Raw genomic sequence first — 17,157 nt, 5'->3', positions numbered from 1 at the left:
CTTAGCCTTAAAACAGGTAGAACCTATGGATGTTTATGGGGAAGTAATTTTACATTACTAATCGAAATTTCGTGTGATTCCAAGAGTTACGATTTTTCTTTCAAAGTTCATAGGGGTGTACACGATTTTTCTTCAACATACGGTTTTCGATAAATAAACATTATAACTTAGACTTAAAATATGGAGAAGTTATGGATGTTTACGGGGAAGTTATTTTACATTACTGGTCCATATTTCGTGATATTCCGGGAGTTAAGAATTTTCTTTCAAATTTCATAGGTACACAAGTTTTCTTCAAAATACGGTTTTCGATAATTAAGCATTATAACTTAGCTTTAAAACATGCAGAAGCTATGGATGTTTGTGCGGAAGTCAATTTACATTATCGATCCAAAATTCGTGTGATTCTGAGAGTTGAAAATTTTCTTTTAAAGTTCATAGGGGGGTAGTACACGAGTTTTTTTCAAAAATACGGTTTTCGATAAATAAGCATTATAACTTAGCCTTAAAACTTAGAGAAGTTATGGATGTTTATGGGGAAGTCATTTTACATTCCTTGTCCAAATTTTGTGTGATTCTGAGAGTTAAGAATTTTCTTCAAAGTTCATAGGGGGGTAGTACACGAGTTTTCTTCAAAATATGATTTTCGAAAAATAAGCATTATAACTTAGCCATAAAACATTTAGAAGCTATGGATGTTTATGGGGAAGTCATTTTACAATACTGGTCCAAATTTTGTGTGATTCCGAGAGTTAAGAATTTTCTTTTAAAGTTCATAGGGGTAGTAAGCGAGTTTTTTTCAAAATACGGTTTTCAATAATAAAGCATTATAGCTTAGCCTTAAAATATGGAGAAGTTATGGATGTTTATGGGGAAGTTAATTTCCAATACTGGTCCAGATTTGGTGTGATTTCGAGAGTTAAGAATTTTCTTTCAAAGTTCATAGGGGGTACAGTACACGAGTTTTCTTCAAAATACGGTTTTAAAAATATAAGCATTATAACTTGGTATAAAACATGTAGAAGCTATGGATGTTTATGGGGAAGTCATGTAACATTACTGGTCCATATTTGGTGTGATTTCGAGGGTTATGGATTTTCTTTCAAAGTTCCTAGGGGTTATTACACGAGTTTTCTTCAAATACGGTTTAAAAAATATAAGCATTATAACTTAGCCATTAAACATGTAGAAGCTACGGATGTTTTTGGGGAAGTCATGTTACATTACTGGTCCAAATTTCGTGTGATTCCGAGAGTTACGAATTTTCTTTCAAAGTTCATAGAGGGTAGTACACGAGTTTTTTTCAAAATACTGTTTTCAATAAATAAGCATTATAACCTATCCTTAAACCATGGAGAAGCTATGGATGTTTATGGGGAAGTCATTTTACAGTACTGGTCCAAATCTCATTTGAGTCAGAGAGTTAAGAATTTTCTTTCAAAGTTCATAGGGGGGTTGCACCCGAGTTTTCTTCAAAATACTGTTTTAAAAAAATAAGCATTATAACTTTGCCATAAAACATGTAGAAGCTGTGAATGTTTATGGGGAAGTCATTTTACATTACCGGTCCAAATTTGATGTGATTCCGAGGGTTAAGAATTTTTCTTTCAAAGTTGATAGGGGGGTAGTACACGAGTTTTGTTCAAAATACGATTTTAAAAAAATAAGCATTGTAACTTAGCCATAAAATATGTAGAACCTATGGATGTTTATGGGGAAGACATGTTACATTACTGGTCCATATTTGGTGTGATTTCGAGAGTTACGAATTTTCTTTCAAAGTTCATAAGGGTTAGTACACGAGTTTTCTTCAAAATACGGTTTTCGTTAAAAAAACATTATAACTTACCCTTATAACATTGAGAAGTCTGGATGTTTATGGGGAAGTAATTTTATATTACAGGTTCAAATTTCTTGTGATTCTGTGAGTTAAGAATTTTCTTCAAAGTTCATAGGGGTACACGAGTTTTCTTCAAAATACAGTTTTGATAAATAAGCATTATAACTTAGCCATAAAACATGTAGAAGCTATGGATTTTTATCGGGAATTCATTTTACATTACTGATCCAAATTTGCTGTGATTCCGAGATTTAAGAATTTTCTTTCAAAGTTCATAGGGGAGGTAGTACACGAGTTTTCTTCAAAATACGGTTTTAAAAAAATAAGCATTATAACTTAGCCATAAAACATGTAGAAGCTATGGATGTTTATGGGGAAGTCATGTTACATTACTGGTCCAAATTTGGTGTGATTCAGAGAGTTACGAATTTTCTTTCAAAGTTCATAGGGATGTTTATGGGGAAGTCATTTTACATTACAGGTTCAAATTTCGTGTGATTCCGAGAATTAATAAAAAAATTTCAAAGTTCATAGGGGGTACACGAGTTTTCTTCAAAATACGGTTTTCGATAATAAAGCATTATAACTTAGCCTTAAAATATAAAAAAGCTATGGGTGTTTATGGGGAAGTCAATTTACATTACTGCTCCAAATTTTATGTGATTCTGAGAGTTAAAATTTTCTTTCAAAGTCCATAGGGGGTATAGTACACGAGTTTTCTTCAAAATATGGTTTTCGAAAAATAAGCATTATAACTTCGCCATAAACACATGTAGAAGCTATGGATGTTTATGGGAAAGTCATTTTACATTACTGGTCCAAGTTTGGTGTGATTCCGAGAGTTAAGAATATTCTTTCAAAGTTCATAGGGGTAGTACGCGAGTTTTCTTCAAAATTTGGTTTTCGATCATAAAGCATTATAACTTAGCCTTAAAATATGGAGAATCTATGGATGTTTAGGAGGGAAGTCATTTTACATTACTGGTCCAAATTTGGTGTGATTTCGAGATTAAGAATTTTCTTTCAAAGTTCGTACGGGGTTAGTACACGAGTTTTCTTCAAAATACGGTTTTAAAATATAAGCATTATAACTTATCCTTAAACCATGGAGAAGCTATGGATGTTTATGTTTAAGTCATTTTACAGCACTGGTCCAAATTTCATTTGAGTTCGAGAGTTAAGAATTTTCTTTCAAAGTTCATAGGGGATTGTACACGAGTTTTCTTAAAAATAATGTTTTAAAAAATAAGCATTATAACTTAGCCATAAAACATGTAGAAGCTGTTGATGTTTATGGGGAAGTCATTTTACATTGCTGGTCCAAATTCGGTGTGATTCCGAGAGTTAAGAATTTTTCTTTCAAAGTTGATAGGGGGCAGTATACGCGTTTTGTTCAAAATACGGTTTAAGAAAGATAAGCATTATAACTTAGCCATAAAACATGTAGAAGCTATGAATGGTTATGGGGAAGTCATGTTACATTACTGGTCCAAATTTGGTGTGATTTCGAGAGTTATGAATTTTCTTTCGAAGCTCATAGGGGTTAGTTAGTACACGAGTTTTCTTTAAAGTACGGTTTTCGATAAAAAAAACATTATAACTTACCCTTAAAACATGGAGAAGTTCTGGATGTTTATGGGGAAGTCATTTTACATTAAAGGTTCAAATTTCTTGTGATTCCGAGAGTTAAGATTTTTTTTCAAAGTGCATAGGGTGTTGTACACGAGTTTTTTTCAAAATACGGTTTTAAAAAATAAGCATTATAACTTAGCCTTAAAACATGTAGAAGCTATGGATGTTTATGGGGAAATCATTTTACATTACTGATCCAAATTTCGTGTGATTCCGAGAGTTACGAATTTTCTTTCAAAGTTTATAAAGGTTAGTACAAAAGTTTTCTTCAAAATACGGTTTTCAAAAAATAAGCATTATAACTTGGCCATAAAACATGTAGAAGCTATGGATGTTTATGGGGAATTCATTTTACATTATTGATCCAAATTTGGTGTGATTCCGAGAGTTAAGAAATTTCTTTCAAAGTTCATAGGGGGGTAGTACACGAGTTTTCTTCAAAATACGGTTTTCGATAATAAAGCATTATGTGCGGGCTTTGAGCATGAGATATCTGTAAAATCCCCGCCTGAATCCACCCGCTACCTTAATAGCCAAAGATGAAATCTACACGACCAACCCGAGTCCGACTCTTCAACCATGAAATTATGGGCTCTAAAAATTATAATTTTGTATTTCAAATTTTGCCAATATTTGGGAGGGAATTTGAATTTCAAATTTTACGAAAATTTTTGGGGGAGTTTATAATTTGAATTTTTTTTAACTTTTTGTTCATTTATAAATACAACCACTCATCCATTAAGTTTTTTACATCTTGTTTCTACATTCTCTACATCTTATTTCTACAACTTTAAATCTTCTCTCTCCCTTCAATGGATCTTCTTTTTACATATCTTTACATTTAAAAAAAGAAAAAAGTTTAAAAAAAATGAGGTGGGGGGACCTATTTGTTAATAAATTTTAGAGAGAGAAAATATGGGGAGATTGAGAATGAGAACGGTGGAGAGATGAAAGGAAAAAAGTGGTAATTTTATAAATAAAGAGAAACATATGACTTTAGTTTATTACTTTAACCTATACAGCTGTACTTATTTTCCTCTAATCGATCTAAGAAGATCTGACGGCGAGGGAGCTCAAGCTCATAACTTCCCACATGAGCTTGAGCTCATTGCGTTGGGACTCAAAAAAAAAAAACTAAACCCTAAGAAAGGATAAGTGCCTTTAACACTTCCCTTCCGGGAATAGAACAACCCGAACGGCCGAAGCGGTTTTTCAGAACAAAAATGATGCTATGCCCGAACGGCCGAAGCGGTTTTTTGAAAATTTTTGCCTAATTTCCCATTAAAATTTTTATTTTTGTGCGAATATTTTGGATGGTCGAATCGGTACCAAGCATTTTATGCAGCCGAACATATTCTTGATGCCTCACAGCTGCTGCTTTATAAATTTTCTAAACTACTATAAAATTGAAGGATAGTAGGATACCCTTGTGTTGTTTTTGGGTTCTAAGGAGAGTGTGAAAAGGAGAAGAAATGGAGAAGCCAAAGGAGAAGAAGGTGCTTCTGTTCCACTGTGTGGAGTCTGGAGAGCTTGCTCAAAAAGTCGCTTCTCAATCCGAATCCATCCAACTCCAATCCATCAACTGGAGGTTTATTAATCTCTCTCTCTCTCTCTCTATTCTCCCCCATAACCCTACTTCAATCAGATCCTCTGTTTGGTCATGATTTGCTTACATTAGGGTTTTTTTGTTTGCATCCTTGGGTTTATTATCTAATTATTATATTACAATAGGTGTCAGCTTGCTTTTCCATCCTTGGGTTATGATTCCCTTACATTAGGGTTTATCTAATTATATTTCATTTTGAACTTTTTGTTGATTACTCATTAATGTTCATATATATCTCAGGAGCTTTGATGATGGATTTCCCAACCTTTTCATCAACAATGCACAAGACATTCGAGGCCAGCATGTTGCTTTTTTGGCTTGTTTCAGTTCCCCAAGTGTCATATTTGAGCAACTCTCTGTTATTTTTGCACTTCCTAGATTATTTGTTGCTTCTTTCACACTTGTTTTACCCTTCTTCCCAACTGGTTCTTTCGAACGTATGGAAGAAGAAGGAGATGTCGCCACTGCATTTACTATGGCAAGAATATTGTCTAATATACCCATATCAAGAGGTGGTCCAACTAGTTTGGTCATCTATGATATTCATGCTCTACAGGTTTGTTTTGGTCATCTATGATATTCATGGTCTCAATTTTACCGTTTTTCGTAATTGTTTACTATGTTCAACTTTCCTTTAAATCGTCCTTTATTTACCAAATTTATGCTGAACTTTAGGATTTGGATACTCAAATTTTAGCTTTTTTCTTTTCAGACGGGAGTAACGGGATTGATTATTGTTGTTGAAAGATTCCTCCTCCTATGAGTTCTATCTGTTAATTGTTAATATTCATTTGAATGCAGTAATTCTAAAACATGCTTGTTTCGGATAAGACCGAATAGTGAGGATTGTAGATTTATAAAAATATACATAGTCGAATACTCTATCTAACTCTTGTCATACTAAGCATTTTGTTATTTTTGTTTCATTCTTAAGCCACTATTCAGTTTACCGGTCAATGCATTTGTAGGAGAATAGTCACTTCCGTTCTTGAAGGACTGCCGAATAAGTTCTTTTGGAATTTAGATGGATGTAAAAGTTTGGAAAGTTTTGATTGCCTTAGTTTGTGAGTATTCTCCAAATGACCTTAAGTAAATAGCACACTTAGGTTTACCTATTGTTGTATCTACGCACACAAAGGTAATAGGATTGCTGTTTATACCACATTCTTGGTCCAGCATCTTATTGTGATGTATATGCTCATAATAGGTTAGGTTTTGATGTTGATCATGGCATTGGGCAAATTTGATAGATTAAACAGTTCCAAAATCTAGGGAATTTCGTTGGTTCTATGCCTGACTTTTCTCTGTTTCTTAATCCCCTCCTAACCTCATATGTATAAGTAGGTATAGTTCTTTACTACAGGTTAAACTTTTGTGATATTTCAAGAGTTTGTTAGTAGCGCTCTCAAAAGCTTAACCATCTTATGCTTGTGTATTATTCTATACATTTAGTTCTTGATGTTGATCATGAAGTGATCTTGTTATCCAGGAAAGATTTTATTTTGGGGATCATGTTCTGCCATGTTTCGAAACTGGAATTCCCCTGTTGAAGCAACGTCTTCACCAGCTTCCTGATGCAGACAATGTGAGTACTAATTTAATTACCACATATCACTTCCTTTTGTAAATAATAATAGTTAAATACAATGTTACCTGGTACGCGGATCGCTCCGGTACGTGCTTCGGGTACTGGTACGCGGTATGCTACCATGTGAGTATCGGGTACCCTAGGGTATACTTCTTTGGCACGCCATTTTCGATGCAGTATGTGTTGGACTATTTTCCTAGGCAATATATACTTTTTACAGTGCATTAGATACAACTACTCTTTTTTTTTTTTTTTTTTTTTTGAAAATTTGATTCAATTAATAAAGGAAAACAAACAAAGAAAGGAGAAAGGGTTGCTCAAGTTATGCTATATTACATAACCCAAGCCTCCCAATTCCTATCAACATCCAAATAGGTAGAACCATTAAATTTTGAGGAACCACTAATCCAGTAGTGAATTGTTCCTTTTACATCTTCTACATCAACCGATGAGAAGGAATTAGATTCCTTGAAGATTTTGTCATTCCTATCCTTCCATAGGTTCCACACTATAGCAACCGGCACTAAATCCCATATTTCCTTCTTGGAGCTCGGTTTAAAAATTCCGTCCCATTGCTCAAACATATCTGTAATGGTGTCGGGTCTGCACCATTGACTTTTAAGAGACCTCATGAAATAGTCCCATAAGTTCGATGCTATTCTACATCTTAGGAATAGATGATCCGCCGATTCCTCGGCCCCTTTGCAAAGAATACATCTATTCGCCAATTGAAACCCTCTGTGTCTTAATGAATCCATCGTGGGTATTCTACCTATAAAGGTAGCCCATATTAGGAACAGTACCCTCGGGGGTGTGTGCTTCCGGTGGAGAACTCTCACAAGGGCTTGACTCATAACCGTTGCACCAGGTGAGACCCTCTCATAACACTCTTTGACACTCAGAGGTTTATCAAACCCCTCTTTCCACACTCTTTTATCTCTCACAGAATTGATCCGAGCTTCGTTAAGAGAGTCACAAAGCATAATGTACTGATCCAGTTCCCAGTCGTTGAGGTTTCTTCTCGTGCAAATGTTCCATACCCGCCTGTCGCTATCGAACATAGAGGACACCAACGCATTCTGATCAGACGCAATATCAAAAATCAAAGGAAATCTCTCTTTTAACTTCGTTTGCCCGAGCCAAACATCATGCCAAAATAGGATAGATTCCCCATTTCCTAACTCCCATTTCGTTAGTGCTTGAAACTTTGTGGATAGACATTGTATTCCTTTCCACACTCCGCAACCATAGGATGAGTTCCTTACTCGATCCTCCCACTGCCTCGTATTATGACCGTATTTTGCAGAGATTACTTCCTTCCACAAAGCCCCATCCTCTTGATAGAATCTCCAAATCCACTTGATGAGCAAAGCTTCATTCATCACCTTCAAATCTTTAACTCCCATTCCTCCTTTCAATTTCGGTGCTCGAACTACCTTCCACGCTGCCCAGTGCATTCTCTTTCGATCGGACTTTCCATTTCAAAGAAAATTGCACATCTTGCTATCTATACCCTTCAAAATTGTTTTCGGGATCGAGAACAAGGAAAGGAAGTACGACGGTAATGCTTGGAGCACTGATTTAATAAGGGTTAGTTTGCCCCCCCTGGATAATACATGCCCCTTCCATGCTGCCAGCTTCTTATTCACTCTCTCTAAGACCGGGTCCCAGAGTGACTTCGCTTTGTATCTGTGACCGAGAGGGAGGCCTAAGTAGGTTGTAGGTAGGGTCCCAATAGAGCATCCAAACGCCCTCATGGCCTCCCAATTCCTTTCATTCTCCTTCACTGTAGTTGCTTCGTATATGAAAGACTTATTCATATTAACTTTTAGACCTGAGGCTAATTCGAACCATATCAAGATGTCCCTCAGCCTCGACACTTGATCCTCATTCTCATCTAGGAAAAACAATGTGTCATCTGCAAATTGTAGATGATTAATGCCCCTGCTATCTCCCGATACTTTGAAGCCCGAAATCCAATTTTTGTCCTCCGCCATTTGCATACAATGGCTTAGAACTTCTCCTATTAATAAGAACAGCAAAGGGGACAAAGGGTCCCCTTGCCTAATTCCCCTTGAACTTTGAAATACCTCAGATGGCCTTCCATTAATAATGACCGAGAAGGTGGCTGAGGATATACATGAGTATACCCAAGATCGCCACTTATACCCAAAACCCATCCTGTTCATTACCTTGTATAGAAAATCCCATGATACCCGATCATATGCCTTCTCTAGATCCGCCTTTATAATGATGCCCCTGTTTTTGCTCTTGCGCCTAGAGTCAATAAGCTCGTTTGCAATCATCACACCATCCAGTATTTGCCTCCCTCCCACAAACGCACCTTGGAAGGGCGATATGAGTTTATTCATAGCCTTGGCCAGACGAGATGAAAGAATCTTGGATATGATTTTATACATACCTCCTACGAGGCTAATTGGTCTAAAGTCCGAGAATGAGGAGCTACTCTTCTTTTTGGGAATGAGCACTATGAATGTTTGATTTAAGGACCAGTGTAAAGAAGCCGTCCTGGAGAAATCTTCCACCACCTTCATCATGTCTGCCTTCAAAATGTCCCAACACTTGTCATAAAAAGAGATCGGTAAACCATCCGGGCCCGGAGCTTTGTCCTCAGCCAAGTCCTTAATAGCCGCCTTCACCTCCTCCTCTTCTATGTCCTCCTCCATCGAGTCTGCTTCCTCCGGCTCCAAGTGAGCTAAGTTCATCTCCATGACCCCCGGCCTCCAGAATCTAGGTTCACAGTACAACTCACTAAAATGCTTGACCGCTTCTTTCAAAATTTCATCCTCATCCGCTATGCTGTTTTCACCTATGCTAATAGCTGAAATACGATTCTGACGAGCCCTGCATTTAATTACTTTATGAAAGTATGCCGAGTTCTTGTCACCAGCCTTTAACCAAGTTGCCCTCGACTTTTGACGCAGGCTTACCTCTTCTGATGCTAACAGCCTCTCCATTTTCGCCCTCACTTCTTTTCTAAGATCCAGGTCTTCAAGGGAAAGAGGACTTGTCTCCTCCAACTTATCCAACCTATTAATCTCCTCCTTAGCCAACTTATACTCGACACTGAACGATATAAATTTCTCCCTCGACCATGTTTTCAGCTTTGTCTTAATAAACTTGATCTTTTTACTGAATGAATGGCCCGGATTTGGCAGTGACGGCGCTTCATCCCACCACTCAGCTATCTTCTCCTTAAACTCTTTTTCCTCCATCCATCTTTCCTCCAACCTGAAAGGGGGAGGGTTGGAGGCAGCATAATTTGTACGAAGCAGAACCGGAGCGTGATCAGAAATCGGACGAGGAAGGATAATTTGTTCTATTTGCTCAAATTTGTCATCCCACGCGTTGTTGATGATGAAACGATCTAGAACATTAAGAATGGGGTTCTCCTGGTTATTCGTCCAAGTAAATTCCATCCCTTGTTTGGGCAAATCCAACATACTATTCCGATCCATCCACGCACCGAAATCCCTCATACTCGATGTAATTTTCCTTCCATTTCGTTTTTCGTGGAGGAAACGAATCACATTGAAATCCCCCCTATACACCAAGGAAGTTTCCATCTAAGAGCAATAACATCCAATTCCTGCCAAAATTCTTTTCTCTTTGCCTTGTTACAGGGGCCATATACACCAGTGAATAACCAAACAAAATTATCGGATGAGTTCTTAAACACAATGGAAAGACAGAAATCAGACTTTGCCACCTCTAATGGTTCCAAAACATTAGCATCCCAAGTACACAAAATTCCCCCTGAGCTACCTACAGAGGGGATGGACTCCCATCCAAACAAAACGTTACCCCAAAGACCCCTAATCACAGACTCCGACAAAGACATTGATTTTGTTTCTTGAATACACAAAAGAGAGACTTTGATATCCTTCACTACCTTATTTACAGCTAACTTCTTAGCAGAACTCCCTAAACCCCTAATGTTCCATGACAAGAGGTTTAACGACATAAGAACTTAGGCTCCCCCAAGCTAGAAGCAGATCTTGCCCTTTTGATGGACGAACTTCCTTCTTTCAGACCCCAATCCAACTTCTTGAGTTCCCTGTTGAATCTCTCTGCCCTTTTCTTTCTAGCCGAATCTTCTTCCAGCGAGTCATCAGGAATCACGATAGCTAACTCCAACCCTGTAACACCTACTGCTTCCTCCTCTTCACCCTGACTTATCTCCATAGCTTGGTTAATGTCCGGAAAGATGGTAGCTAATGGAGACTCCGAAGCCACCTCTTCCTCCTTCTGATCTCCAATGTTCTTCTTCGGCAGAGCCCCTATTCCTTCCATCTCCATTAGATCAATGACTCTATCAAGCTCATTTTGACCTTCGAACCCTAAGGACCGACCAGTATCAAAGAGTTGGGCCAATCTCTCCTCTTCTAGGTTTATCTCTGCTGAGAACAGAGGCTCCAAATTGTTTTGCCCTAGAGGCCCATCATTACACCTTGTTTCCTCTGCTGTCGAACTGGGCTTGGATACGTTTGGCTTGCAGGACCCCCTAGAAACGGTCCTTTTTGCTACCGGCACCTTAAAGCCCCAAAGCTTATGTGGCAGGAACTTCTTTTTCTTGACCCGCTTGCATATGGGTTTTCTGACCCGTTTGTTTGCGTTCATCACTTGCGTCATTGCCTCCACCAACTCAGGTCTAATCTCTAGACCTGCCATCTCCGGCATGGCTGTCAGCTTCCTAGTCACTTCCGAAGTCCTGATAGGAATTCCATCATCAGCCTTACCCTTCCCCTTCCTCGAGTCCCTCACCAATGTGTCTTCCTCTATGACGGCCTCACTCTGCGTACCTATGATGGGAGTGACTTCACTAGGGTTACCCACCCCCCTACGCCTTTCTTCCCCGGTATCTTGCATGCTGGCCCTTTCCGGCGACAACTGGAACTCCGGTGAGGATAAAACTTGATCGCTTTGTCTACGTTCTGCCACAACCTCCTTTGTGATCCAGATTTGATATGTCTCCCCTCCCGTCATCAATGTCTTCCTCTCCGTAATAGACCCATTGGGTTTAACATCAACGGACACACACGCGTATCTCAGATTCCTCAAGTTTGAAGTATCATAGCTTACTTCAACTATTTCTCCTAAGTCCTCGACCAAACTGGCAAAGATCTGCTCGTTCCATAGATGGAAAGGGAGACCATACATCTTGACTTCCATAAGTAATGGCGTTATAATAACCGAGTTACAATGAGGACTCCATTGCCTTACGTAAACCTTTTCTCCTGTTACATCTTCCTCTATATACTTTAAAGCTCTTAATGCCTCCAAATTCTCGCTAGATTTCACTAACGCCGCTCCACTCTTATAAGGAAGACATACCACATTCTCAGACTTAACAATCCTACGGACTGCTGATTCCACCAAATGCCAATATTCATTCGAAGATTTCCTTTCAAGAACAATAGCTTTCGACCAGTCCATGGTGTACATACTGAACGAATCCATACTAGGTTTGGAAGACGAAGGGGGGATGCTGTTCCTGGATGGTGGGATTGGAGAGGTGTATTTAGTAGGTGAAGACGAAGAAGGATGTTTAGGCAGGGTAGTAGAAGGGGGTTGATGCTTAGCCTTCGATGAATGTGGGTTTTTATAAGCCTCTCCCAGTGATTTATGATGATCCACATGCATTGGCTGATTGTACGGTGTGTGATTTCCATTAGTCCTATTAGAGCCGGCGTGGGTATCATTTACTCTCGGTAGCGTGGAAGGTTTGCGAATCCCTTCCCTAGGGATCCTCTTGGGATACGGCTCCTTGATATATTCCTTGCTTTTGTCTTTATCTCCTTGAACCTCTAATCCTCTTAATAATCTGAATCTATTAGTCTTATCCACCGTTGGTTCCACCATTAGTTCCTCCTGATACTCCTTAGGGATGTAGAACTCTGACGTCACCTCTTCAATGCCTTTAATCAACTTCTCCCACCCTTCACCAGCCTTTCCTTTAGGGATACAAATCGACCTTTTCCTGTTATCTCCATCTCCGATTCTGTGGGCCCAAATATAATCTCCTCTAGAGTTATACATCTTCTCCCATAGATAAAGATCTGACCCTTCTCGACAAATGGAGATCTTCTGATAATCTTTCATACTACTAGAAACTTTGATCAAAATAGAAACAAAAGTTTTAAGATTCAAAATAGCATTTCGATTGACGTTCAAGGACCACTCCCTATAGTACCCTTGTTCAGAAATCTGAAATTTCCCATTGGTGAGCTTAGACAGAAGGATACGTTTATTCTCTATAACCAAATAGATGCCTTTCCTGGGTGACATTCTCTGGATTCCTAATAGGCGATACCCCCTGTTGATGCTCTTGGTTTTCCGATCAAACTCTAGCCTATGAGGGTAGAATTCGCCGGTCTACCACGATCGCAAGGGGAGAGGTGCTACCGGAGATCCAAAAGAAGGTCCCCTTCTCCTTAGATTCCGCAACAACGATTTCCGGTGACACCCCAGCTGGACCAAGCCAGAGCTAGGCACCGGAATGGTGATAGCAACGGATTATTCCAGCAGGGTTTCAGAGGATGTGTTCTTGCCGGAGCCTGACCGGAGAAAATGAAAAACGTGGGCCCACCTTCCTGTCAGAGCTTCTCTCTCCTTTTACTCTCTCTCTCAGATACAACTACTCTCGGACATCCTGTCTCCACAAAACTTACAATCTTACAAGTGAAACCAACTAGTCGAGTTTTAAGATTCTTACAGACTTTGAGTTAATTAAGACTAAAAATTCCAGTACACTAATTTTGGAAAACTGGATCATGAACCCACCTAAAAAGGGTACGGGGAATCGGTTACGCGGTATACAGAGGGGAGGAGAGTGTTAAAGAACTAAGAAATTAAATGTTTTCCTGGGTTCAGCGTGCACCCTTAATCAGTATCATGTTATATGTATGTCATCAATTTGTGATATTTGTACTTCTAAAGTCTAAATCATTTCTTTAGAGGAGTTGTTTTGACCTTAGACTGTTCGACTTTGCTGTTGTTTACAGATCACTATAGCATTTCCAGATGATGGGGCATGGAAGCGTTTCTACAAGCAGTTACAGCATTTTCCTATGGTTTGTGTTGTCTACTCATATATATTAGGTGATATATGGAAATTATGTGACGTCCCTATATGCTTGGTCTAATTTTGTTCTTTATGGAAGATCGTGTGTACGAAGGTCCGTGAAGGTGATAAGAGAATAGTTCGATTGAAGGAAGGAAACCCTGCTGGTCGCCATGTTGTCATTGTTGATGATTTAGTGCAGTCCGGGGGAACCCTAATCGAGTGTCAGGTACCCATTTTTTCTAAAAGATTAGATATCACTTCTATGTCAAAAACAAAATGCTTACTAATTTTCCTGCTAGTCCTCGAGATATTCCTTTTAGTTTTGTCTATTTCAATCCTTTACCTTCATCATTAACTCCTAGTATGGGGGCTACCTTTGGACTTAGTATTTCCTTTTGTTATTTGTGTTGAATCAAGGCTTTGTTCCATCTTTTCAACTCCCAAATTAAGAAAACGAGAACTTGAGCAGAGATAACCAATTATGGATGGTCGTATAGACACCCGTTACACATCATGTGGTCAGGAAACTTGGCCAGAGATAACCAAATTGTGGATAGTCACAGACACCCATTACACATCATGTGGTCGGGCAATGTGGTCAAACTGCATACTAGATATTCATAACCTTTTATGTATACTAAATAAAAATTAAAGCACCCGACGAAAGACAACCACATTAATCTTCGTATTCCTTTTTTGGTTTCGGCAGAAAGTTTTGGCTGCTCATGGTGCTAGCAAAGTCAGTGCATACGTCACTCATGGCGTGTTCCCTAAACGTTCATGGGAGAGATTCACTTGCAACAACGAAAGTAAGTCCTTTTACAAATCCATCTCATATATGTCCGTAAATGTCACTGTTCTTGTTATTCCAACTCCAACCCTACTTCTGCATTCAGATGGGAGTTCTAAAGAAAAAGCATTTGCAAACTTTTGGATAACGGATTCATGTCCGCAGACAGTGAAAGCTATCGAGAACAATTCTCCATTTGAGATTCTGAGTCTTGCGGGGTCTATTGCCGATGCTCTTCAAATCTGAAAATGTTTGCTGTGTTGGTTTTGCCATTGTAAGAGATTTGAGGTTTCTTTGAGATTATAGCAGTGATCGGCTAAAAGAAGATTTTAGTACTACTAAAATTAAAGAAACCCTAAATATTATGAGGGAATGGTCTTACTCATTCCATGCAGAAGGGTGGATCCAATCTTGTCGCACCTTTTTTCCCTAGCCGTTAAGCTTGTTTTTCGTAGTGTTTTTATATGTTGCTTTTGCAGAAAGATGGTTTTCTCATCAACTGGATTTAAGTAAAGCTTTGTTACAAGTCCATATAGATGAGAATGTTATCACTAGGATGACCAAATCATCCACCAGAATGTTTACATCAATTTGCCAAGGCAGATTGAGCCTAAAACAGATTGAAAGTGGCAAATCGTCACAATCTTTTTGTAATGGTTGTTTACGATACTAAATGGAAAATTACCTGAATGACAAACAAAATCACTACATGACATTTAGTCTTGCGCTTATCTACGATATATTAAATGCTGGCTCAGCATCTTGTAAAATGTTTGTTTGGTCTTCTCTGCTAGTTTTAGCCGTCTTTTTTTTCATGTTATTTAACTTTTCTCGATGATTTTTTTCTCCACAGATGTTCTTCTGTCAATGTCCTGTTGTATTTAATGTCCTTGTACTGTTTTTTCTGTTGATTTTCTTGCCTAGATAGTTTTCTATTAAAGAGATTGTATTTCAAAGTGTTTGTTTTTCCTTTTGTCACAACTACTTATTTTTTATCTGTGTTGGTAAAAAATACTTGTCTGTCTGAACTGAAGTTTTCATTGATTGTTTATCATTTTCTTCATTTCATTCTTTTCCATGTAACTTGTTTGTCCCATCTTAACAAAAAAAAACTTGTTTGTCCCATCAGTCCAACTGTTAGTGTCGAGCAAATAACAGTTTGTGTCGAGCAAACAACTGTTAGGGTAGAGTAAACTAGTTTGCATCGAACAGACAACTGTATGGAAAGCAATTCTTTTTTTTTTTGTTGAAGGATATGGAAAGCAATTCTGATTTACAAAAAACACATATATAAAACTTCGAAATTTTTATAAAAAAAATCAGAATCGGTCAGTCCACCGACTGAGTTGTATTCACTAGTGGCGGAAGGGTCCCACTACAAAATTAGTTCAACCCCTCAAACTCTTACCAAAAAATTGTCTGGCAATACCGTTTAGTCCATGCAATCATTTCGACAAACACTTCCTAAAATTATTAAGGGTTATTTTCCTAATGGCCCCAAACTTTGTGACCAGCTTCCCGCCTGGCCCCCTACTTTACGAGAAATACCCATATGACCCCCTATTACCGTTAACTTTAACTTTTCGTCACTCTCTCTCCTCCATCTCTTTTTCTCTCTCTGCCATGTCACGCCACCTCATCTGTTAGGCCACCTCATCACCTTCTCCGGCAGAGGTCGCCGGCCGGCCAAATTTTCGGCCGACGACCTTCAAACTAAAGTAAAAAATAAAAAAATTTATCTCTCTCCTCTCTCTCTCTCTCTAAGAACTCCGGCGAAGGAACCCTTCGCCGGAGTTCGTCTGTTCCCACGAACAGACCTCTGTTCGTGAGAACAGATCCGTCTGTTCCCACGAACAGATCTGGTCTGTTCGTGGGAACAGACGAACTCCGGCTAGGGGTTCCTTCGCCGGAGTTCTTAGAGAGAGAGAGAGAGAGAGGAGAGAGATTAAAAAAATATATATATATTTTTTTTTTAGTTTGAAGGTCGTTGGCCGGAAATTTGGCCGGCCGGCGACCTCTGCCGGAGAAGGTGATGAGGTGGCCTAACAGATGAGGTGGCGTGACATGGTAGAGAGAGAAAAAGAGATGGAGGAGAGAGAGTGACGGAAAGTTAAAGTTAACGGTAATAGGGGGCCATATGGGTATTTCTCGTAAAGTAGGAGGCCAGGCGGGAAGCTGGTCACAAAGTTGGGGGCCATTAGGGAAATAACCCAATTATTAAAGTTCATCATAGTTAAGGCTGATTGATATCAACTGAAAACCCAAATGTGATTTTGCAGTTTGGATTTGAGCTCCATAAATGTGAAATCCCAATGATTTCAATTTAATAGGCTTCAAAATGAGTTCAGAGGCTCCATAAAGAAGAAGATGAAGAAGAGTTGATCTTTTCGAAATTATTGGATTTGTGCTTGATGTGCCCAAAAAAGGTACCCCGCAAGAATACGGGCGTCAAGTAATAAGCATGGTAAGACCGGGATCGATCCATAGAGATTTCGTCAAATTTGTTCGTAAATCTAGAACTAGCACGATTTTTCAAATGATTTTGTTATGAAACAGTAAAGTATTTTAACTGAACAAATAACGGAGACAAGTAACAACGGAAGAGAATCAGCGG

At 38.7% G+C, this 17,157-nt stretch overlaps 1 protein-coding gene across 1 annotated transcript; it reads left to right on the top strand.

Annotated features, from left to right (window-relative positions):
• Positions 1-4,665: 4,665 nt before the first annotated feature.
• LOC147568688 (Phosphoribosyltransferase family protein) lies at positions 4,666-15,074 on the top strand. Its single transcript, XM_086655086.1, has 7 exons — positions 4,666-5,060; positions 5,319-5,634; positions 6,568-6,663; positions 13,692-13,760; positions 13,851-13,979; positions 14,463-14,562; positions 14,650-15,074. Exons 1-7 carry the CDS (start codon positions 4,945-4,947, stop codon positions 14,787-14,789), a joined length of 966 nt encoding a protein of 321 aa, XP_086511212.1. The 5' UTR covers positions 4,666-4,944; the 3' UTR covers positions 14,790-15,074.
• Positions 15,075-17,157: the final 2,083 nt, after the last annotated feature.

The sequence above is a fragment of the Eschscholzia californica genome, unplaced genomic scaffold (genome assembly GCF_041429995.1).
Source record: "Eschscholzia californica isolate CP2 unplaced genomic scaffold, dmEscCali1.0.p SCAF_1, whole genome shotgun sequence".
Lineage (NCBI taxonomy): Eukaryota > Viridiplantae > Streptophyta > Magnoliopsida > Ranunculales > Papaveraceae > Eschscholzia > Eschscholzia californica.
The sequence above is the reverse complement of the archived record's forward strand: the minus strand, read 5'-3'. Positions and strand labels throughout refer to the sequence as shown.

Bases quoted from the DNA above. Each gene is read 5' to 3' on its own strand.
- LOC147568688 (XM_086655086.1), top strand. From the start codon at position 4,945: ATGGAGAAGCCAAAGGAGAAGAAGGTGCTTCTGTTCCACTGTGTGGAG. The intron at 6,664-13,691 runs GTGAGTACTAAT...TGTTGTTTACAG, and splicing joins AGCTTCCTGATGCAGACAAT to ATCACTATAGCATTTCCAGA. The intron at 13,761-13,850 runs GTTTGTGTTGTC...TCTTTATGGAAG, and splicing joins AGTTACAGCATTTTCCTATG to ATCGTGTGTACGAAGGTCCG.